Source organism: Diceros bicornis, chromosome 5 (genome assembly GCF_020826845.1).
Source record: "Diceros bicornis minor isolate mBicDic1 chromosome 5, mDicBic1.mat.cur, whole genome shotgun sequence".
NCBI lineage: Eukaryota > Metazoa > Chordata > Mammalia > Perissodactyla > Rhinocerotidae > Diceros > Diceros bicornis.
The window spans coordinates 72,748,240-72,772,649 of record NC_080744.1 but is presented as its reverse complement, the minus strand read 5'-3'; the positions used below and the strand labels follow the sequence as shown (position 1 = coordinate 72,772,649).

The following is a 24,410-nucleotide window of genomic DNA, read 5'->3' as shown; positions in this document are numbered from 1 at the left end:
AGAATGACAGAAACTACCAAAGTGGTTTCAAGAAGAAATAGGAAATCTGAAAAGACCTATAAAAGTAAAGAGATTGAATTAGTAATCAAAAAATTTCCCTCAAGGAAAAACTCAGGTACAGCTGGTTTCACTGGTGAATTCTACCAAACATTTAAGGAAGAATTAATAGCAGTTCTTTACAAGAGTCTTCCAAAAAATAGGAGAGGAGAGAATCCTTCTCAACTCTATGAGGTCAGTATCTCCCTGGTAACAAAACCAAACATAGCACAAAAAAAATAAAAACCAATTCTTTTGTGAATATAGATGGATAAATCATCAACAAAATACTAGCTAATTAAATCCAGCAATACCTAAAAAGGATTATACATCATGACTAAGTGGGATTTATCTCAGCAATGCAAGGTATATTTGACATCAAAAATAAATGAATGTAATACACCATACCAATAGAATAAAGGATAAACACCACATCTCAGTAGACACAGAAAAATCATTTTATAAAATTCAACACTCCTGGGCCAGCCCTGGTGGCCCAGTGGTTAAGTTCACCATGCTCCACTTCAGTGGCCTGGGTTTGGTTCCTAGGTGCACACCTACCCCACTCTGTTAGTGGCCATGCTGTGCTGGCGGCCCACATAGTGAAAAATAGAGGAAGATTGGCATGGATGTTAGCTCAGGGTGAATCTTCCTCAGCAAAACCAAAAAATAAACAAACAAAAAAAACCCTACTCCGTCATGATGAAAACAATCAATATGCTGGAAATAGAAGGTAACTTCCGAATCTGACAAAGGACCTCTATGAAAAAGCCCCAGTTAACATCATACTTTGTGATTAAAGACTGGATGCTTTTCCTTTATGGTTAAGAACAAGACAAGATGTCCACTTTTGCCACTTCTCTTCAACATTGTACTGGAGGTTGTAGCCAAGGCAATTAGGAAAGCAAATGAATTAAAAAGCATCCAGATTGGAAAGGAAGAAGTCAAACTATCTCTGTTAGCAGAATGATCTTATCTATAGAAAATCCTAAGGAATCCACTAAGAAACTATTAGAACTAATAATGAGTACCGCAAGGTTGCTGGATACAAAATCAATATACAAAAATCAATTGTATTTATATAAAGTAGGAGTGAACAAGCCAAAAATGAAATTAAGAAAACAATTCCATATACAGTAGTATCAAAATGAATGAAATACTTAGGAATAAATTTAACAAAAGAAGTACAAAAGTCATACTCTGAAAACTGTAAAAACATTCTTGAAAGAAATTAAAGAAGAACTAAATGGTCCATTTTCATAGAAAAGAAAAATTAATATTAGTAAGATGGCAATGCTCCTCAAATACAGCTACAGATTCAATGCAATCTCTATCAAAATCCCAGCTGATTTATTTGCAGAAATTGTCAAGCTGAACCTAAAATTTATGCAGAAATGTAAGGCACCCAGGATAGCGAAAACAATCTTGATAAATAAGAGCAAAGTTGGAGAATTCACACTTTCTGATTTCAAAACTTTTTACAAAGCTACAGTGATCAAACAGTGTGGTACTAAGATAAGGATACACATGTACATCAATAGAATAAAATTGAGATTCCAGAAATAAACTCTAATATTTATAGTCAATTGATTTTTGCCAGTGGTTCAAAGACAATTTAGTGGGGAAAGAACTGTCATTTCAACAAATAGTGCCAGGCCAACTGGATGTCCACATGCAAATAAATGAAGTTGTTATGCCCTCTCACACTGTATACCAAAATTAACTCAAAATGGACCAAAGATGTAAATTTAAAAGCTAAAACTATAAAACTCTTAGAAGAAAACATAGGTATAAATCTTTGTGACCTTGGATTAGGCAATGGTTTCTTAGATATGATACATAAAGCACAAGCAACAAAAGAAAAATAGATAAATTGGACATCATCAAAATTAAAAACTTTTGTGCTTCAAAGGATGCCATCGAGAAAATGAAAAGTCAGGAAAAAAGGTGACATCACCAAAATGGCAATATAGGAAAACCCAGCCTCCATCTCCCCACAAAGATCAACAATTAGACAGCTATCCATGAGCAAAATCAACTCTGGGAGAGCTCTGGAGTCCACTTAAGAAACTTCAGTGACATGATAGAACAAAAAAACTGAATAACTGCATCAGTTTTTGTGTGTGTGTGAGGAACAGTGGCCCTGGGCTAACATCGGTGCCCATCTTCCTCTACTTTATATGGGACGCCGCCACAGCATGGCTTGACAAGCGGTGTGTTGATCTGCTCCTGGGATCCGAACCTGCAAATCCCGGGCCGCTGAAGCGGAGTGCACGAACTTAACCGCTATGCCACCAGGCCAGCCCCTTACTGCATCATTTTGACTGTGTTATCTCATCCTCCAAGCTGGCAATGCTCAGCGCCATGAGGGAACTTCCCAGATAGAAAGAGTTCCCCTCACCAGAAAGGGAAGAGTGGAGTAAATGACCAGTTTCCCCAGCCTTTCAGGGCACCACAGGAAGGTCCCACTTCACTTTCACCCACCCAGACTGGCAAAACCGAGATGAATTTGAGATGGCTAGAAACAATGAAGAAAAGCAGGGGATAGCAATGGCAGCCGCACAGTGGCAGCGATGGTGGTTCCCAATGACCTGCTCTACAAAAAACCCAGCAGATTTCACCACTGAAGAAACTAACAGCCAGCACAGCTGCCATCAACCCCCTGCAGGTTTCACCAGCTTTTGCCCCACAGGTATTCACATTCACTGATGCAGGGCGTGTGAGTCCCTCCTTCCTCTCTCCAACCCCGCTGCCCTTGCTGGAGCCCAGAAACCACACTGGTAGCCAGCCAACACCACTGAGGCTGTGTGAGTGCAAGACACCAGCCTATACCCCTGCAGCTGACCCCCACCACCATGTGTGTGCTTGGCGCTAGCCCCTCCAGCTGTGCCTTTCCACACTGCAGGCCAAATACCTGTCATAGGCCTCCACTGCAGTACACATGCCTTGGTGGGGGGTGTGGAATGTGCAGCCATGGGAGAGCACTCTGACAGTCAGGGCCCCCACAGCTACTTCTTGGCCTGGATTAGTCCCTGTCTTCTGCCACTGGCCTGCACCACTGTATTCATCTGCAGCTAGCCACTTGAGCTGTGCACCTGTATGCCTCCAGCCCGACCCCTGTCACCAGTGTCCACTGCACTGTACATGCCTAGGGGGGGAGTGTGCAGCCACAGTAGAGCACACAACAGCCAGGGACCCCAGAGCTGCCAGTGAGCCCATAGTTGGCCACATCTTTTGCTGCCTGCCTTGACCTCCACCACTATGTGTGTCTGCAGCTGGCCCCTACAACTATACAGGCACTTGCAGCTGGACCCTGAAGCCAAGTGTGTGCACACAGCTGGCTCTGGCCACCACGTCTGCCTATCCTGGTCTCTAGCCACCAGACCTAGAGGTGCCACTGAGGACCCCAACAGGCCATGCAGCCACTATGGACCCTCAACAGTGATTGCCAAGGAACACACAATTATTGAAGCTGTAGACTCTAGCAGCATGAGCCCAAGAGACATGACGCGCCACCAGACCTGGTGCCACCACATGCCCCCGCTTTTGGCGCTCTCTACCACTAGACCTAGGATCACAGCACACTCCAGCATGCCCCTACCTGTAGCTGCAAGTCTTCCCTTACTGACATCAGTCCATAAAGTCTGGAAGAGGTGACTGCTTCAAATGTACAGACACCTACACAAGACTACAGGGATCATGAAGAATCAGGGAACCATGACCACCAAAGGAGGACAGTAAACCTCCAGTAACTGGCCCCAAAGAAATGTAGATCCAGGAATTTTGCAACAGAGAATTCAAAATAATTGTTCTAAAGATGCTCAGAGAGCTACAAAAGAACACAGATATCAGGAAGATACAAGGACAAGATGAGAAGTTCAATGAAGAGAGAGAAAACATAAAAAAAAAAAATCCAGAAATTTTGGAGCTGAAGTATAACAGTGATTGAACTGAAGAATTCAATAGAGAGCTTCAACAACAGACTTGACCAAGCAGAAGAAAGTATCAGTGAGCTCCAAGACAGATTAATTGAAATTATCCAATGTGAGGAGCAAAAAGGAAAAAGAATGTAAAGGAATGAAGAAAGCCTATGGGACTTATGTGACACCATTAAGAAAAACAATGTATGCCTCATTGGAGGAGGAGAAGAGAGGGAGAAACGGGTAGAAAGCTTATTTAAAGAAATAATGGCTGAGAACTTTCCAAACCTGGGAAGAGATTTGGACATCCAAGTTCATGAAGCTAATAGGTCACCCCCAAATTTTAATCTAAAATGACCTTCTCCAAGACATGTTATAATAAAAGTATCTAAAATCAAAGACAAAGAGAGAATTTTAAAAGCAGCAAGAGAAAAAAAATTTTCTTATACAGGGAAACCCCCATAAGGCTGTCAGTGGATTTCTGAGCAGACACCTTGCAGGCCAGAAAATTAAAGTGATGAAAGAAAAAAATTGCCAACCGTGAATACTATACCCAGTAAAGTTGTCCCTCAGAAATGAAGGTGAGGAAAACACTTTTACTAACAAACAAAAGCTGAAGGAGTTCATCACCACTGGACCTGCCTACAAGAAATGCCAAAAGAAGTTTTTCAAGCTAAAATGAAAGGATGCTAATTAGTAACATGAAAATATACAACACACTGGTAAAGGTAAGTATATAGTCAGATTCAGAATACTCTAATACTGTAATGTGGTGTGTTAATTACCTAACTCTAGTATAAAGGTTGAAGGATAAAAGTATAAAAATAGCCATAGCTACAATAATTTGTTAATGGATACACCATATAAAAAGATATAAATTGTGGCATCCAAAACATAAAAGGGAGGGAGTAAAACGGTAGAGTTTCTGTATGCAATAGAATTTAAATTGTTATCAGTGTAAAATAGACTGTTATATCTCTAAGATGTTTTATGTCAGCCTCATGGTAACCACAAAATGAGACTTACAGTAGATTCACAAAAGAAAAAGCGAAGGGAATCAAAGCGTACCACTATGGAAAATCAACAGTGCACAAAGGAAGGCAGCCAGAACAGAAGAAAGGAACAAGGGAACTACAAAACAGGCAGAAAACAATTAACAAGATGGCATTAGAAAGTCTTTACCTATCAATAGTTACTCTAAACATTAATGGATTGAATTCTCCAATCAAAAGACATAGAGTAGCTGGGTGGATTAACAAAACAAGACCCAACTACGTGCTCCCTCTGAGAGACTCATTCAGCTTCAAGGACACACATATGCTCAAAGTGAAGGGATGGAAAAAGACACTCCATGCAAATGGGAACCAAGAGAAAGCAGGAGTAGCTATATTTATGTTAGATAAAAATAGACTTTAACCCCAAAACAGTAATAAAAGACAAAGAAGGTCATTATATAATGATAAAGGGGTCAATTCATCAGGAAGATATAACAATTGCAAATATATACACACCCAACATTGGAGCACCTAAATATATTAAGCAAAAACTAACAGATCTGAAGGGAGAAATAGACAGCAATACAATAATAGTAGGGGCCTTCAATACCCCACTTTTAACAATGGAGAGATCATCCAGACAGAAAATCAACAAGGAAACATTGAACTTGAACACTACATTACACCAAATGGACCAAAGAGACATATACAGAACATTCCATCAACAGCAGCAAGATGCACATGGAACATTTTCCAAGATCGATGATATGATAGGCCACAAAACAAGTCTTAGCAGATTTAAGAAGACTGAATTCATACTCAGTATCTTTTCTGACCACAGTGGTATGAAACTGCACATCAATAACAGGAGGAAAGCTGGAAAATTCACAAATATGTGGATGTTAAACAACACCCTCTTGAAGAAACTGTGTCAAAGAAGAAATCAAATGGGATATCCAAAAATATATTGAAACAAATGAAAAGGTAAACAGAACATATCAGATCCTATGGGATGCTGCAAAAGCAGATCTAAGAGGGAATTTTTTTTTTTTGATGTTTTAATGGTTTCTAACATTGTGAAATTTTGGGTTGTACATTTTTGTTTGTCCATCACCCCATATATGACTCCCTTCACCCCTTGTGCCCACCCCCCACCCCCACTGCCTGGGTAACCACAGTCCAGTTTTCTCTGTCCATGTGTTGGTTTATATTCCACATATGAGTGAGATCATACAGTGTTTGTCTTTCTCTTTCTGGCTTATTTCACTTAACATAATACGCTCCAGGCCCATCCGTGTTGTTGCAAATGGGATGATTTTGTCTTTTTTTATGGCTGAGTAGTATTCCATTGTATATATATACCACATTTTCTTAATCCAGTCGTCAGTCGAGGGACACTTAGGTTGCTTCCACTTCTTGGCTATGGTGAATAATGCTGCAATGAACATAGGGGTGCATAAGCCTCTTTGGATTGTTGATTTCAGGTGCGTTGGATAGATTCCCAGTAGTGGGATGGCTGGATCATAGGGCATCTCTATTTTTAATTCTTTGAGGAATCTCCATACCGTTTTCCATAGAGGCTGCACCAATTTGCATTCCCACCAGCTGTGTATGAGGGTTCCTGTTTCTCCACATCCTCTCCAACATTTGTTGTTTTTTGTCTTGGTGATTATAGCCATTCTAACGGGCGTGAGGTGGTATCTTAGTGTTGTTTTGATTTGCATTTCCCTGATGATTAGTGATGTTGAGCATCTTTTCATGTGCCTATTGGCCATCTGTATATCTTCTTTGGAGAAGTGTCTGTTCATTTCCTCTGCCCATTTTTTGATCGGGTTGTTTGTTTTTTTGTTGTTCAATTGTGTGAGTTCTTTATATATTATGGAGATCAACCCCTTGTCAGATGTATGTTTTGCAAATATTCTCTCCCAGCTGGTTGGTTGTTTGTTCATCTTGATTCTGGTTTCATTTGTCTTATAAAAGCTCTTTAATCTGATAAAGTCCCACTTGTTTATTTTTTCTTTAGTTTCCCTAGTCTGGGTAGGCATGTCATCCGAAAAGATTCCTTTAAAACCAATGTCAAATAGTGTGTTGCCTATATTTTCTTCTATGAGTTTTATAGTTTCAGGTCTCACCTTCAGGTCTTTGATCCATTTTGAGTTAATTTTTGTGAATGGCGATAGCACATGGTCCACTTTCATTCTTTTGCATGTGGCTGTCCAGTTTTCCCAGCACCATTTATTGAAGAGACTTTCCTTTCTCCGTTGCATGTTCTTAGCACCTTTGTCGAAAATTAGCTGTCCGTATATGTGTGGTTTTATTTCTGGGCTTTCAATTCTGTTCCATTGATCTGTGTGTCTGTTTTTGTACCAGTACCATGCTGTTTTGATTACTGTTGCTTTATAGTATGTTTTGAAGTCAGGAATTGTGATGCCTCCTGCTTTGTTCTTTTTCTTTAGGATTTCTTTAGCTATTCAGGGTCTTTTGTTGCCCCATATAAATTTTAGTATTCTTTTTTCTATTTCTGTGAAGAATGTCATTGGGATTCTGATTGGGATTGCATTGAATCTGTAGATTGCTTTAGGTAATATAGACATTTTAACTATGTTTATTCTTCCAATCCACGTGCATGGGATATCTTTCCATTTCTTTATGTCATCGTGGATTTCCCTCAATAATGTCTTGTAGTTCTCATTGTATAGGTCCTTCACCTCCTTGGTAAGATTTATTCCTAGGTATTTTATTCTTTTTGATGCAATTGTAAATGGTATTATCTTTTTGAGCTCTCTTTCTGTTAGTTCATTATTAGCATATAGAAATGCAACTGATTTTTGTAGATTGATTTTGTACCCTGCAACTTTGCTGTAGTTTTTGATTGTTTCTAACAGTTTTCCAACAGATTCTTTAGGGTTTTCTATATATACAATCATGTCATCTGCAAATAGTGAGAGTTTCACTTCTTCGTTACCTATTTGGATTCCTTTTATTCCTTTTTCTTGCCTAATTGCTCTGGCCAAAACCTCCAGTACTATGTTGAACAGGAGTGGTGAGAGTGGGCAGCCCTGCCTCGTTCCTGTTCTCAGAGGAATGGCTTTCAGTCTTTCCCCGTTGATTATGATGTTAGCTGTGGGTTTGTCATATATGGCCTTTATTATGTTGAGGTACGTTCCTTCTATTCCCATTTTATTGAGAGTTTTTATCATAAATGGATGTTGTATCTTGTCAAATGCCTTCTCTGCATCTATTGAGACGATCATGTGGTTTTTATTCTTTGTTTTGTTGATGTGATGTATCACGTTGATTGATTTGCGGATGTTGAACCATCCCTGCGTCTCTGGTATAAATCCCACTTGATCATAGTGTATGATCTTTTTGATATATTGTTGTATTCGGTTTGCCAATATTTTGTTGAGGATTTTTGCATCAATGTTCATCAGCGATATTGGCCTGTAATTTTCTTTCTTTGTATTGTCTTTGTCTGGTTTTGGTATCAGGGTGATGTTGGCCTCATAGAATGATTCAGGAAGTGTTCCATCTTCCTAAGAGGGAATTTTATGGCAATAAATGCCTCCTTTAAGCAAAAAGAAAGATCTCAAATAAACAAGCTAATTTTACACCTCAAGGAACTAGCAAAAGAAGAACAAATGAAGCCCAATGTAGGCAGAAGGAAGGAAATAACAAAGATCAGAGCAGAATTAAATGAAATAAGGTCCATAAAGACAACAGAAAAGATTAACAAGACTAAGAGCAAGTTTTTCGGAAAGATAAACAAAATTGAGAAACTTTTAGCTAGACTGAAAAAAAAAGAAGACTCAAAATTAGAAATGAAAGAGGAGACATTACAGCTGAATCACAGAAACAGAAAGGATCATAAGAGACTACTATGAACAAATATAGGATAACCTAGAAGAAATGGATAAATTCCTAAAAACAACCTACCAAGACTGAATCATGAAGAAGTAGAAAATCTGAACAGACTAATTACTAGTAAGGAGATTGAGTCAGTAATTAAAAACCTCTCAACAAAGAAAAGTCCAGGAACATATGCCTTCACAGATGAATTCTATCAAACATTAAAGAAGAATTAATACTAACCCTTCTGGGCCAGCCCCGTGGCTTAGCGGTTAAGTGAGCGCGCTCCACTGCTGGCGACCCGGGTTCGGATCCCGGGCGCGCACCGATGCACCGCTTCTCCGGCCATGCTGAGGCCGTGTCCCACATACAGCAACTAGAAGGATGTGCAGCTATGACATACAACTATCTACTGGGGCTTTGGGGGGAAAAATAAATAAATAAATAAAATGTTTAAAAAAAAAAATACTAACCCTTCTGAAACTCTTCTAAAGAATTGAAGAGGGGGAACACTTCCAAATTCATTTTACAAGGCCAGCATTACTCTGATACCAAAACCAGACAAGGACACTACAAAAAAGGAAATTACAGACCAATATCCCTGATGAACATAGATGCAAAAATCGTCAACAAAATATTAGCAAAGGGAATTCAACAATACATTAAAAGGATCATAGACCAGGATTAAGTGGGATTTATTCTGGGGATGCAAGGATGTTTCGACATCCACAAATCAGTTAATGTGATACATCACATTAACAAAATGAAAGATAAAATCATATGATCATCTAAATAGATGTAGAAAGAGCATTTGACAAAATTCAATATCCATTCATGATAAAAACTCAACAAAGTGGGAATAGAGGGAACATACCTCAACTTAGTAAAGGCCAATATGACAAGCTCACAGCTAACATCATACTCAATGGTGAAAAGCTGAAAGCTTTTCCTCTAAGATCAGGAACAAGACAAGGATGCCCACTCTCACCACTTTCATTCAGCATAGTACTGGAACAATTTAGGGCAAGGCAAGAACAAGAAATAAAAGGCATCCAAATGGGAAAGGAAGAATTAAAACTGTCTCTATTTGTAGATGACATGATATTATATATGAAAAACCTTAAAGACTCCACCAAAATGCTGTCAGAACTAATAAATGAATTCAGTAAAGTTGCACATAGAAAATTAATGTACAAAAATTAGTTGCATTTCTAAACACTAAGAACAAACTATCAGAAAGAGAAATTAAGAAAAAAGTCCCATTTAACAATTGCATCAAAAAGAATAAAATACCTAGGAATAAGTTTAACCAAGGAGGTAAAAGATCTATACACTGAAAACTGTAAGACATTGATGAAAGAAGTTGATCAAGACACAAATAAATGGAATGATATTCCATGATCACAGGTTGGAAGAATTAATATTGTTAAAATGTCCATACTGCCCAAAGCCATCTGTAGATTCAGTGCAATCCCTATCAAAATTCCAATGGCATTTTTCACAGAAATGAACAATCCTAAAATTTGTATGGGACCACAGAAGACCCTGAATAGCCAAAGCAGTCTTGAGAAAGAAGAACAAAGCTGGAGCATCACTCTTCCTGACTTCAAACTATATTCCAGTCATGCATTGCTTAATGATTTTGAGCTTTAACCACAATTGCTTAATGGCTTTGAAAAATGTGTTGTTAGATGATTTTGTCATTGTGCGAACATAATAGAGCGTACTTACACAAACCTAGACGGTATAGCCTACTACACCCCTAGGCTACATGGTGCTAATCTTATGGGACCACTGTCGTATATGCAGTCCGTCATTGACTGAAATGTTGTTATGTGGTGCATGACTGTACAAGCTATAGTAATCAAAACAGTATGGCATTGGCATAAAAACAGACACATAGATTAGTGGAACAGAATAGAGAGCCCAGAAATAAACCCATGCATATATGAGCAATTAGTTTACGACAGAGGAGCCAAGAATACACAATAGGGAAAGGATAGTCTCTTCAATAAACAGCGTTGGGAAAACTGGACAGCCACATGCAAAGGAATGAAACTGGGCCCCTATCTTGCACCACACCCAAAAATCAGCTGTACATGGATTAAAGACTTGAACATAATAACTGAAGCCATAAAATTCCTAGAAGAAAACGTTAAGGGATAAGCTCCTTGATATTGAAGGTTTTGGCAAAAATTTTTTGGATTTGACACTGAAAGCAAAGGCAACAAAAACAAAAATAAACAAGTAGGACTACATCAAACTAAAAAGCTTCTGCATAGCAATGGAAACCATCAACAGAATGAAAAGGCAACCTACAGAATGGGAGAAAAAATATTTGCAAATCATAGATCTGATAAGGGGTTAATATCTAAATTATATAAAGAACTCATACAACTCAATAGCAAAAAAATAAACAGTCTGGTTAAAAAATGGGTAGAGGATCTAAATAGACATTTTTCCAAAGAAGAGATACAAATGACCAACAAGTACATGAAAAGATGCTCAACATCACTAATCATCAGGGAAATGCATATCAAAACCACCATGAGATATCACCTCATACCTGTTAAAATGACTGTCATAAAAAACAAAACATAAAAACAAGAGATATGTGTTGGTGAGGGTGTGGAGAAAAGGGAACCATCATGCACTCTTTGTGGGAGTATAAATTGGTGCAGCCAGTATGGAAAACAGTATGTAAGTTCCTCAAAAAACTAAAAATAGAACTACCATATGACCCAGCAATCCCACTGCTGTGTATATATTCAAAGGAAATGAAAACAGGATCTTGAAGAGATATCTGCATCCCCATGTTCATTGCAGCGTTATTCACAATAGCGAAGATATGGAAACAACCTAAGTGTCTATCAATGGATTAATGAATAAAGAATATGTGGTATGGATACACAATGGAATATTATTCAGCCATAAGAAAGAAGGAAATCCTGCAGTTTGCAACACTGAGGAACCTTGAGAGCATTATGCTTAGTGAAATAAGTCAGAGAAAGACAAACACTGTATGCTATTACTTATATGTGGAATCTAAAAACGCTGAACTCATAGAAACAGACAGTAGAATAGTGGTTACCAGGTGCTGGGAGTGGGGAAATGAGGAGATGTTGGTCAAAGGGTACAAACTTCTAGTCATAAGATGAATAAGGTCTGTGGATCTAATATACAGAGTGGTGATTATAGTTAATAATACCGTAGTATATACTTGAAAATTGCTAAGGAGTAGATGTTAAATGTTCTCACCACAAAAAAGAAATGGTAATTATGTGACATGATGGAGGTGTTAGCTAACACTATGGTGGCAGTCATATTGCAACATACATGTGTATCAAATCAACACATTGCATACCTTAAACTTACACAATATTCTCTCAGTTATATCTCAGTAAAGCTGGAAAAAAGGTGAAAAGTCAACTCACAGAATGGTAGAAAAAATTTCAAATTATATATCTGATAACAGACTTGTATTTAAACTATATAAAAACTCTCACAACCATCAATCAAAAGACAAATAACCCAATTAAAAATGAGCAAAGGATCTGAGTAGACATTTCTCTGAAGAAGATATACAAATGGTCAATAAACATAAGAAATAATGCAGATCATTAGCCATCAAGGAAATGCAAATCAAAACCACAATGAGATATCACCTCACACCCACTTGCATAGCTATAGTCAAAAAGGACATTAACGAGTATTGGCAAGGATTTGTAGTAAATGGAACCCTCATATACTGCTGGTGAGAATGCAAAATGGTGCAGCTGCTTAGGAAAATAGTCTGGCATTTCCTCAAACAGTTAAACATAGAGTTCCTGTATGATCTAGCAAACCTGCTGCTAGGTACATACTCAAGAGAAATGAAGACATATGCCCATGCAAGGATTTGTACATAAATGTCCATAGTAGCATTATTCATAAGAGACAAAAAGCAGAAACAACCCAAATACCTATCAACTGATGAAGGACAAATAATAAATGGTATATACCTCCAATGGAATACTATAAGAAAACAAGTGAAATAGTCATATATATTACAGTATAGATAAACCTGGAAAACATTATTTTATGTGAAAGAAGCCATTCACAAAGGACTATATATTGTATTATTCATTTATATGAAATGTCCAGAATAGGCAGATACATATATAGAAAGTAGATTCATGGTTGCTTTGGGATGGGGACATGGGGGAGATGGGCGAGTGATGGCTAAGGGTGATAATGAGTTTCTTTTGGTGTAATAAAAATGTTCTAAAATTGATCGTGGTGATAGATGCACAATTCTGTGAACATACTAAAAGCCATCGAATGTACACTTTAAATGGGTGAATTTTATGGTATGTGAATTATATCTCAATAAAGCCGTAAAAAGAAAAGAAAAGGGGCCAGCCCGGTGGCACAAGTGGTTAAGTGCATGCGCTCTGCTGCGGTGGCCCGGGGTTCGCTGGTTTGGATCCTGGGCCCGCACTGATGCACTGCTTGTCGAGCCATGCTGTGGCAGCATCCCATATAAAGTACAGGAAGATGGGCACGGATGTTAGCTCAGGGCCAGTCTTCCTCGGGGGGGGAAAAAAAGAGGAGGATTGGCATCAGATGTTAGCTCAGGGCTGATCTTCCTCACACACACAAAAAAGAATAGAAAAGAAAGAAATAGAATGGGTGTCCATTTCAAACTAGTACAACCTTTCAGAAGGCAGAATGGCAGTGGTTATCCGGAATCATGCAGGTGTTCTTGATCTTTAAGCCAGAGTCCTGCTCTGGAGAATTTAATCTTAGAAAATGATTAGGGAAAAAAATATTTATTGTAGCTGTATATAGCAATCTGAATTGCAAACAATATTGAATAGTCAAGGAAAATTACAGTTTTATAGCATATTTGGGTGGCTTAATAAATGAAAGAAAGAAAACCACATTTCTTGAGCTCCCTATACACTGCTCCCACTCCACCCTCCCACCCCACCCTACTCCCCAGCCCTCGCCAGTGGGGACTCTGCTCCTCTGTGTTGTGGTGGCCCTGATGCCAACACAGAACTTGTGCCTCCACCTCAGGCCAGCTCTTCAGGTAGCTGTGTGATCAGTTTTGCTGACCATTTAACCATTTAACTTAAGGAATGGCAAATTTTTTCTGTCAAGGGCCAGATGGTAAATATTTTAGGCTTTGTGGGCCATGTGGCCCCTGTTGCAACTGCTCAAGTCTACCGTTGTAGTAGAAAGTAGCCGCAGACCAGACCAAACACGTGGACATGGCTACAATCCAATAAGACATTATTTAAAAAAACAGGTGGAGGGCTGGATTGGGCGTGAGGCCATTGTTTGTTGACTCCTGATTTAAGTGAAAGAGCTTTCAGATGCCTTTCATTTAATCCAGGCTCAGAAGTCAGCAGGCTCTAGTTACTGCAGCCTGGGAAGAGGGAGAGGAGAAAGGTTTTGAGCTGGACAGTTGGTGATTTCCTGCTAGGGGAGGCCTGTCAGGCAGATGCTCTGCCCCCATTCCAGCCACCTTGGGGTTGTCCATTCCAGGCCACAGAGGGGAGGCAAGGACTAGTTCTCCATGAGGAACAGACTCAGAGGTAAGTAGCTGCCCAGATCCCTTCTTAGTGTGTCCTTAAATGACATAGTACTCTATGGACACTGTTTCTAGTTTCTCTAAACCTGATGCTTTAACAGCTGCCCTACATGCATATGCCAGACACGCCTTGTTCTGGACAATCCAATAATGTGCATGAGTCACCTTGCCTTGGTCTCCTGCCTCCCTCATCACTCCCGGCCCCTCCTTAGGAGGAGTTCTTCCCTGGCCATGAGGTGGGGGGGCATGCTTTTCAAATATAAACCAACCAGTCCAGAGCCCACTCCCCAACCACCTCCTTTATCAGACTCTCAAACTCACAGCCACTATCCACTTGCCCTAATCTCCCCAGGGGAGGTACCAGACAACTAGGGACAGCCCCTATACCCCAGAGTCCTGAAATTATTCAATCTAGCTAATCTTAAACCTGCTTACCCTGCCTCACCCATTCCTTCCCATGGAAACCACAGTAAAGGCTGTTGCCCATGTTTTCCCCTCACTCCCTCTCCCTCTTGACCAGCCCTGGTGCTTCCCTGTGTGGCTCTGCATGTTGTGTTTCATGGTGTGCATGGTGTGTTATGACTATCATCTTGGAAACTGTAATAAACTGGCAGTTGTTTCCTGGTCTATTGGCCTTAATATACCTCAAATTTTCTAATAATACACTCTATTTTATAGATAGTTTCTATTCATACATTCTATGTTGTACTACTATTTTATAGTACTGTTTAATTTGTACTCTGGTATTTTACCGTGGAATAAGAGATGAGCTGGCCTCATGGTCCAGGCTCATTCCTGCCTCTCTGCTTCCAGGCATGGCAGCCCCTTCCCACCTTAGCAGAGCCCACCCATCATCCCAGGCCGGTTCCAGGCCCACCTCTTGCTCTGGGAGCCCCTCAGTCTTCTGGTGTCCACCTCTCTGCACAGCTACATGGAGCCCCTCAAGTGAACGCCCAGGCGTGTATCCTTGTATCATGTGTTGGTTCTTTCAGTGGTGTTGCTTATTTCCGCACCTACACTGCTAGGGTCTCCTTGTGGACCAGGCTGTCTAGGGACAGAGATGCAAAGTGGTATAAGGGAAAAGAAGGGACCTTTGGCCTTACGGGTGTGTCATCGCCATGGTTTCACCTCTAGTTAGCTTTGTGGCCCTGGGTCAATGCTAATCCTTTTTCTGAGGCTCAGTTTCTTTATCTGTAAAATGAAGATTAAACAGGAAATAATCTAGTATATTTCTGTGCCTGGTTTGCCCTCCTCATGGATGTTCATGTTCCCCAAGTGCCCTTGGCATAGACACCAGCAAAGTGACAATGACCAGTCCCGTGATCTACTAAAAGCTCAGGTTTTCCAATTTAAATTGTATATTGATGTTATACAGGGAAATGAGAGAAGAAACATCACCAGCCTTAAGATTATAGATATTTTATGAGGAACACTTTTTTTTTTTGCATTAAAAAAGTAATGTGACCACATTTAAAAAGTTTTGGGTATTAGAAAAGAGAAAAATAATAAATCATCCATACTCCTACCATAATGCAGTTACTGTTAGCATTTTGATTTTTTTCTTGTTTGTGCATTTTCTATATTTAAGTGTTTTTATCATGAATTACTTGTAATTATTTTACCAATTTTCATATCCTACTTTCCCACTTAGTTTTTTTCATTATTTGCCTTTATAAATAAGGATGCAATATTTTTATTTTTGGTCAATCATAAAACTTATTTTTCTACTCTGGTATATTTTGTATCTACTGAAATAATATGTAGCAGTATGTTGAGTCATTAACATGTACTAGCTATGCATAGAATTGGTATGAAAATCCTGTGTGTGTTGAAATAACTTGAGTAAATTCTTGTTCTTTTCTACTCTTAAAACTGAATTAAAAATAAAATAAAAATATGGCTATAAAGAAAATGTGGCTTTTCTAAAGTAACTGCAATTAGTAGAAACAGGTCAGATAATATGATTTAAACTTTAATGATTTCTGTTCTTTAATTGAAGGTCCATTTTAGCCTCTTATCTTCTGAAGGAAAAGCTCAACATCTTGGGCAAGCTGGGGTGTCTGCTAAGCTGTGCAGGTTCTGTCGTGCTGATTATCCACTCCCCAAAGTCGGAGAGCGTGACCACTCAGGCCGAGCTGGAGGAGAAGCTAACCAACCCAGGTAACTCCTGGCAGCGCTGCGACAGAGCCACGTGTCTCCAGGACAGCCCTCATGGTAGCCTGCGGTCTGCCCTTATCAGACTCTTCGTTCGTCCTTGTGCATGCGTGTCCGTGGCCTGTGCCTCGCAGCCCCCAGTGTCCCGCTCTCCTGCCACCTCAGGCGTGGGAGGAGGCCTGGGGTCCCCGCATTCTGGACCCGCACGGCTCCCGCCCTTCCTCCCACGGGGCTGCCTCCTCTGGACCTCCGTGCGCACTACCCTCCCGCCTGGGGCCTGCAGCTCAGAGAGCTCAGGAAGCTCTCTGCTTCCTTTCTGGACCTCTGGGACCTTGTGCATGGGCGCTGTCGACGTCCAGGCCCGCTACAATGCCCCTCTCCACAGGGGGCTCATCCAGGCCTGGCTCCCACAGACTTCCCACCTCCCACCGCTCCCACTGCCCATGGCCCCCAGCCCATCTCCTTCCTGCATTGCTGCTCACTGGCGCCAGTCCTGCTGGGGACTGCTCTGGGCAGCACTCTGCTCAGGACCACCACATGCTCAGGCCTCCCGTCTTCCTTCTGATGGGAAGCTCTCTGAGCAGAGACCCGGTTTGCTTTATCTTTAGATACCCCATAGAGGTCTCTCCATATTTTTCCTACATATTTTTGACTTAACAATACTTTGTTTGTTTGACAAATGCAATAAAAAACAACAATCTGTGTAATTATACAGGCCCGAAAGCATAGAGTCTTGTAAATTACTTCCAGTAGACCATTGTATGTTACTTACCAACAATTTTAGACAGGTGCCAGCCCAAAACTGCATCCACACCAGTATCCCAACTGGATATCTTCTGGCTACTGGAAATGGACCACTTTGGCAGCTCTCAACCGGCAGTGATTGACAGCAGCAGAAATGTGTAAAATTTGAAAAGGGATTCATAGTGAGATCAGCCAAGACTGTATCTCCCTATAATTTGTTATCCCCAAACACTTTGCATTGTGATACTCATTTCCTCCTGTAAAAGCCAAAATATTTCCAATACTGTGAGAAACGAGAATACAAAGACATGAAAAAAGATCAGAAAACTAGTTTTGAGTGTCCTGAAGGATTTACTTCATGTAATTTTCAGAACAATGTATCCAAAAACTTCTTACTTTTGATAAATGTCGATGATAACACTATTTTTAGGTCCTGATGTATACAAAAACTGTCTAATTTGAATACTACTATAAAAATTTGGCATGAAGTTATAATGGTAGCAAAAAGATTTTTTTTTTAAATGAAAAACCTTTTTTTTTTTTAACCTGGAATATAAAATGGTATTATTCTGGCCACTTAATTTATTAAATTAAAGGTATTTCTAAATTGTTTTCTTATTTTTTTTTCTAGAGCTAAAACACCAGGATGAATTTTTGTCAAATAATTGCCTCAGAAGAAATTTCAAATCAGGACTTATTTATATTTCTGAAACTGCTGATATGTGAGCTCTAATATTCAAAGAGGGGAAGGAAAGGGAAGGTTTGGAGGAAAGGTCTCGGGAGAAAAAAACGTAAAGCCTGCATTCTCAGTGGGGATAATGTCACCCCAGAGGGAGAAACAAGTTCTTGGCAGTGAAGAAATATCCTACTTTTTTAATGTATAAAGCATAGGTATAGATATAATACGTAAACAGATATACAGTGTATCTGTGAAATTAAAATTTCATGGGGATAGGCGATTAGGGGAAGAAGTGTAAAATGGATCCTTAGGGGCATGATAATGAAGAAAAAGGGTTGAGAAACACTGATGTGAAGTAAGAGTCACAAAGCTGGGAGGCATCTGGCTCCTTTCTCTAAAGATAAAAATAAGAAATGAAGGTTGATCACATGAAAATAGACAGGTTTTCTTGGATGCAGGTTTTTCTTTTCGAGCTGCCCAATTCTCACATGTGGCTGCTGAGGCTCATTGTCCACCGTCCTCTGGTTGTCACTCCTGTCCCCTCTTTGCCCACATGGCCACTGCCCACCTTTTCTTCCTGTCCCTTTGTACTGCCTGCCTTTGAGTGTGGCCCCTCATTGCCCCCTCCCCCAGCTGTCTTGATGCCTGGGACCCTTCTGAAATGTGGTCTGATTATGTTCCTTTCCAGCTAGAAAGGCCTTTGCAGCACCCTCTTCCCATGGGAGAAAGCCCAAACCACTCCACTCTCAGGCCCAGCTGCTTTTCCTGTAACAATGCCTGCACACTTGCATTCAAGCTGCTTCCAACTTTCCTCCACACACACCCACACTTTGGCAGTAGTTTGTGTTTGCACTTGCTGCTCTCTCTGCCCTCCACTGCTCATCCTTCAGTTTGTAGGTCAGGCTCCCAGGCACCTTTCAACTGTCTTTCCATTGTCCTTTCCCTGTAGCGTCTTCCTGAATCCTCCCCCAGAGCAGGGCTCCATAGTTCCTTTTTCTCACCTTTAGGGAATAGGGGACTCCTACTGCCTGCTTACTGGTGTGCATGTCCTGGCTGTTCCCAGCCTTGTTAGGCTCAGCTCCTAGCACTGCCTTTACCTTCTGGGAATGAAATTCATGGAAAATAAAACCTCCTTGTACACATAATTTCAAAGCAGATTTTCAATATAATGCCTTAACTGTAACATGAAGGAGAAATAGCAGGACAGTACTTCATAATAAAATAGAATGCTCAGGTACAACTACAGGAGAAGACATAGTGAAGCCAGCAGACTCCACACCATGTGTGGAGTTGCTGAGAATCTGGCAGCTGCAAACACAGACTGATGTGAGGGTGTCATGCTGTTGACTCAAACAGGGGGTGTTGCCATCAGCAGTGGGATCCTCTGAAATGGAGAATAACTCTTGATGAAGTTCCAAAAAATTGAGTGTATATTAAATCTATGCAAATATTACTTTGTTTTATACACAGAACAGATTCTAGGCTCTGATTATTATAAGCATGTTTTAAGCATTCAGAAGTTGTGAGAATAGGATAATTTTTGATTATGTGGAATTGCCTGCACATCCCAAGGCCTCTGGCCTCTGTCTACTGTATGCAGCCCCCATCACTGCAACAGCCACAAATACTTCCACAACTTTCCCACATATTTCTTCAGACCTCCTGTCCGGCCCCCAGCCCCCGCAACAGGAACACTGTCTGCCTAGGGTTTGTTGAATTGACTCTAAAGTGAGAAAATCCATCTTGTGGATGACTCTTTTATTTTTAACCTCAAAGCATCTACATTGACTTTTGTTGTTATGAAAATATTACTGATAGAGAGAGGACTTATTTATTGACATGTAAACACTTAGGAGCTACGAATGTTTTAATGGTAAAAATAATGATGGAAATAATTTATGTGGAATGAACTCAGTGAATCTGGTAAACTCAGCCCGGAGCAGTAGTGTGCCCATCTGCCTGGTGGAACGCCACCGTCACCACTATAACGGCAGGGGCAGGTGTGGGGGCATATGAGGGATGCTGCTTCTGCTGTGCCCTCTGGGTCACCATTTGCCATCTGTTTTCCAGTGTTTGTGGGCTATCTGTGCATCGTGCTCCTCATGCTACTGCTGCTCATCTTCTGGATTGCGCCAGCCCATGGGCCCACCAACATCATGGTCTATATCAGCATCTGCTCCTTGCTGGGGAGTTTCACTGTGCCTTCCACCAAGGGCATTGGGCTGGCAGCCCAAGACATCTTCCACAACAACCCGTCCAGTCAGCGGGCCCTCTGCCTGTGCCTGGTGCTCCTGGCCGTGCTCGGCTGCAGCATCATCGTCCAGTTCAGGTACATCAACAAGGCGCTCGAATGCTTCGACTCCTCCGTGTTTGGGGCCATTTACTATGTCGTGTTCACTACACTGGTCCTGCTGGCCTCGGCCATTCTCTTCCGGGAGTGGAGCAACGTGGGCCTGGTGGACTTCTTGGGGATGGCCTGTGGGTTCACCACTGTCTCTGTCGGGATTGTCCTTATACAGGTGTTCAAAGAGTTCAATTTCAACCTTGGGGAGATGAACAAATCCAATATGAAAACAGACTAGGAGATAACAGGGGGTTGGGTGGCTCGAGGAACAGGAAATGGTTGTGGTTTCTGGTCCTAATTTGATGTGAAATAGAAGAGTCCCTAAATTGCGGGTATTAGAGTTGTCTGTGTATTAATGGGTGGTCTGGTGGACAGTGGGGAGCGTTGCTCAGCACCAGGGTGGGGCCCAGTCCTCTGTAGTCTGAGGTTGCTAGATGGTTGCCTGGGTGTCAGCTTTGTCTGATGAGAGGAATCTCATGTTCATTGTCATTAACCTGGAAGCTTTCATGAATACTCTTTCCCTTTAAAACATTTTAACATTATTTGAATAGGAAATAAAGATGAGCTCTTTCTGGTTAGTTTTTGCAGGGGAGCAGATATTCTTACTTAAAAGATTACTTTGGAAATGGGAGAAATTGTTGTCTTGAGCTCCAACTCTGTAAATGCGTGTGTAGTTGTACTATTTTGCATTAAGCATGTATAACATTCAGGTATCTCATCCAAACAGGAGGTGTATACATGTAATTGTTTTTAATCCTTTAATGAGCTGACCCTCCCAGCCCCCACTCCAAGACATTTTAATTGCAAATAGAGAAGAGTGAATGGACATGATGTAGTGTTCCATTTACAAGATGACTTTCAATAGTTCAAATCAATTTCAGTGCCTTTATCACTTGAAGTATTCACTTAATTTGACTATTACTGTGTGTATGTTCTCTTAGGTTAGAATAATGCCACCTCCTTGATTATACTTTAATATTTCACTATTCAAAATGTAAACGTTTAAAGCAGTTAGAAATAATAGTATATTCATTTGTTGGAAGAGAGTCAAGACTGAAGACACATTAGAGCAAGTTGACCCTTTTAGCATGTAGTTATTGTCCAGTTAAAGATAATTGACTTCAGTAGCATGAGATATTTTTTTTGCATTCAGTCTCTATAACTGGGATCCAGTATTGGATATATCCATGTTCTCTTCCAGCAAGCACTGTGGCCACTGAGAAGAAAAAAGGCTGTTAGATGAGGGGGTAACTGTTCAACAGCACATATATTGAGTTCGCTGTAATACAGGAACAAGTTAAAGGACGCAATTAAGCTTAGGCTAGTTTCTACAAATTGGCGCACACACAGTGAGTTTTCAAAAGAATTTCTAGCAAAAATGAAAACAACTTAGCCATCTCCCTGTTGTTTGAGATGGCAGAGCACCCTACAATTTCTCACCTAACCTCTCATTAAACTTCTGAAATGCAAAATAGCCATTAATTATGCCAGTATCCGGATCAAAGAGATCATTTGTCTATAGTAACCTTCCATGTGTATTAAATGGGAACAAAGCACAAAGTGATGCAAATATTTCATCAATAGTTCATATCATGTACTTCGTGTGCAATGTTTTATCTAAATAGGGACCTCTGCCAACTGGAAAGATGGGATAAGGTAAAGTGGATTCAGTGAAGTAGAACATGAAATTTAATAATACCCAATTAAAGTTAGTCACTAAGGAAAAAAATGTGTTTTTCCAGACAAAAAGAACATTTCTAAAGATCTAAGAGATAGTTCCCTAAAGTATTGAACAAAGAGGCTAAATAAAAATAGGATAGTTTAACATAGAAGAAAGAATGGCTTTAATGAGTTAAAAGTGCACGTGATGATCCTGGGTTGTCAGTGATTTGTGAACTAAGAGCAGCAACAAGATTATTTAAAATTTAAAAAAAATCTTACGTTAACTGATGGTTAATAAATGCTCAAAAAGTCCATTCCTCTTTTTATCAGCTCTTGAAAGTTTGTTTTTTTATCATCAGTATTTTTAGGAATGCAGGCCTTTATTTATTGAACTGAACTTTCTGAAAATTTAATGTAGCAGTGTCCATATACTTTTAGGCATAAAAATAGTCTCCTAGGTAAGGAGTTTGAGATAGTCAAAGAATACGTGTGGCCATACAAGTCTAATGAGGAAGTTCATGTGTCATATGGAAATTATCATGTTTATTTTGTTACATGTGAAGCTAAGTTTAAATGCATCTGTTGGTGTTCCTTATTACAGCTAATCCACAATTATACCACGGATACTCGGTGATATTTTCTGAATGATCTTCCTATGATTTTTTTAGAGGAAAACAAAATCTCAAAGTATTAATAGCTTGTCTCCATTTGAAGGTCCTGGAACAGTTAGCCTGTTCCAGGTTTATACCTGTTCACAGATGGCTTTGGTAGGATGTTCCTTCCCGTGGAATGAAGTTCACATCATTCGTTGTATTTCAAGTGTGTGACTCGAGCCTCAAAGTAATTGATGTGACCAGCAATCTAACAGCCTGATTTTCAAGTTTGACATCAAGCATATAATTTCTGATTTAATAGTATTTATTTTACAAATTCATGTTTTCATAATTCATTTGGAATTGCAAAGGAAAAAGAAAATAAAGGCCTTAAAGTGAGAGTTTTAGGGGAGAGCCCCCAGAACGGGGATGGGTCTTGTATTGGTCTTTCCAAAAGTAAATACATGTGAAACATTTCATTATTATACTGTTCTTTGGGTTCTATCTCCTACAAAATTGAGAAAAATATGCCTGCTGTCTACTAGTTTTTGAGCCTCCTCTAAAATCATGTTTCTGATCACAATTTGCAGATCTACTCTGGATAGATACTTAAATAGGCCATTTCTGTCCTCTCCTACTTGGACAATGCCTTGTCTTCTCATCTGAATCTTTGCACTTAACAAGATTGCTTCCTATTCTGCTCATTTGTCAAGTGTAGGGCCTATTAAGGATTCTAACCCAAAACCAGCACCGAGACAGCCCTGGGCATTTTGCTATTGTACAGAACCACTCCATCTCTGTGGAGGAGGTTCTGGAGAGGAAGGGCAGTCTGCTCCCTGCCACACGTGGAGCCAGAACTGCCCACAGCTGGGACTTCAGGGAGGACTCATCACTCAGACGTATTATGGTCTTTTCACATTAGAACGTTAGTGAAATATACTTCACTGCTCTTGGTTCAGCAATAAGAAATATTCTTTCAATTCCTACTTTTCAAGCCAATTTGTTATACTCAGTTTTATTTCCAGAAGTTGATTCCACCAGTAGTAGGTTGGTTTTTGTTCTTTATCTTTGGGTTTCATGTCTAGTAGAAGAGACCACTATTAAAATGTGCAGTCACCTCTCATCTTTCTTATTCCTTGACAGCTCAGCTCTTTATAAATACTGTGCTCACTTCTAGAGGCCAGTTCCTAGACATCTGTAAAGTGCTTGAGATGCAGTGTCTCCAGGCATGGACGAGCACCAGTCCACGGAGACCGAGGTGTTGGTGAGCACAGGCCACTGCCGTGCTGCCTAATTCTTGTTGGGAGATGTTACTTCTCTTTTCCGAGCCACTCAGCTGATCTAGAAGAGTGGCGAAAGTGCTCCAGTGGTCTACAGAGCTGCGCCCGCTGCTCTTCTCCGATGCCTCCTTGATCCTGACTTAGGCTGACTGAGTAGGAACCTTGAAAGAGAAGAACGCTTCAGTTTAGATCTGTTCATGACTGTCTAATTGGCTCCAGTGGTCAGAAGGAGTTGTCCTCACTGTGTCTGACACCAAGGAAGTAGTTCGCCCATCAAGCAGGATTAGATGGAATCTTGGTGTTCTGCCTTCTCAGGGACCAAAAATGTAACATTAACTCCTTAGCATCGACCTTCCTCCCAAGGACATGTCCGTGTTAGTTTTTTGTATGTTTTACTTGTATTCATAGCTAGAGGTCTGTTAACTTGAGTTGGAAAGAGAAAAGAATCAGTTTGCACACCAGTCACACCATAAAACAGTTTATCATATAAAATACCTCAATTTTCTGTATTCCTCACTTCCGCCTCACACTTGTACTGGTGATGAATTTTAAGGGTCTGTCCTTTAGCTTATAGGT

General features: G+C 40.3%; 1 protein-coding gene across 1 annotated transcript in view; it reads left to right on the top strand.

The window, feature by feature from the left end:
- The window catches only part of NIPA1 (NIPA magnesium transporter 1), a 45,272-nt gene extending 21,502 nt beyond the window's left edge, over window positions 1-23,770 (top strand). Inside the window, exons 4-5 of the mRNA XM_058542229.1 lie at window positions 16,378-16,538; window positions 20,026-23,770. Of these exons, the coding sequence (XP_058398212.1) occupies window positions 16,378-16,538; window positions 20,026-20,537 (673 nt within the window). The 3' untranslated portion in view covers window positions 20,538-23,770. The remainder of the gene's footprint in view (window positions 1-16,377; window positions 16,539-20,025) is intronic.
- Window positions 23,771-24,410: the final 640 nt, after the last annotated feature.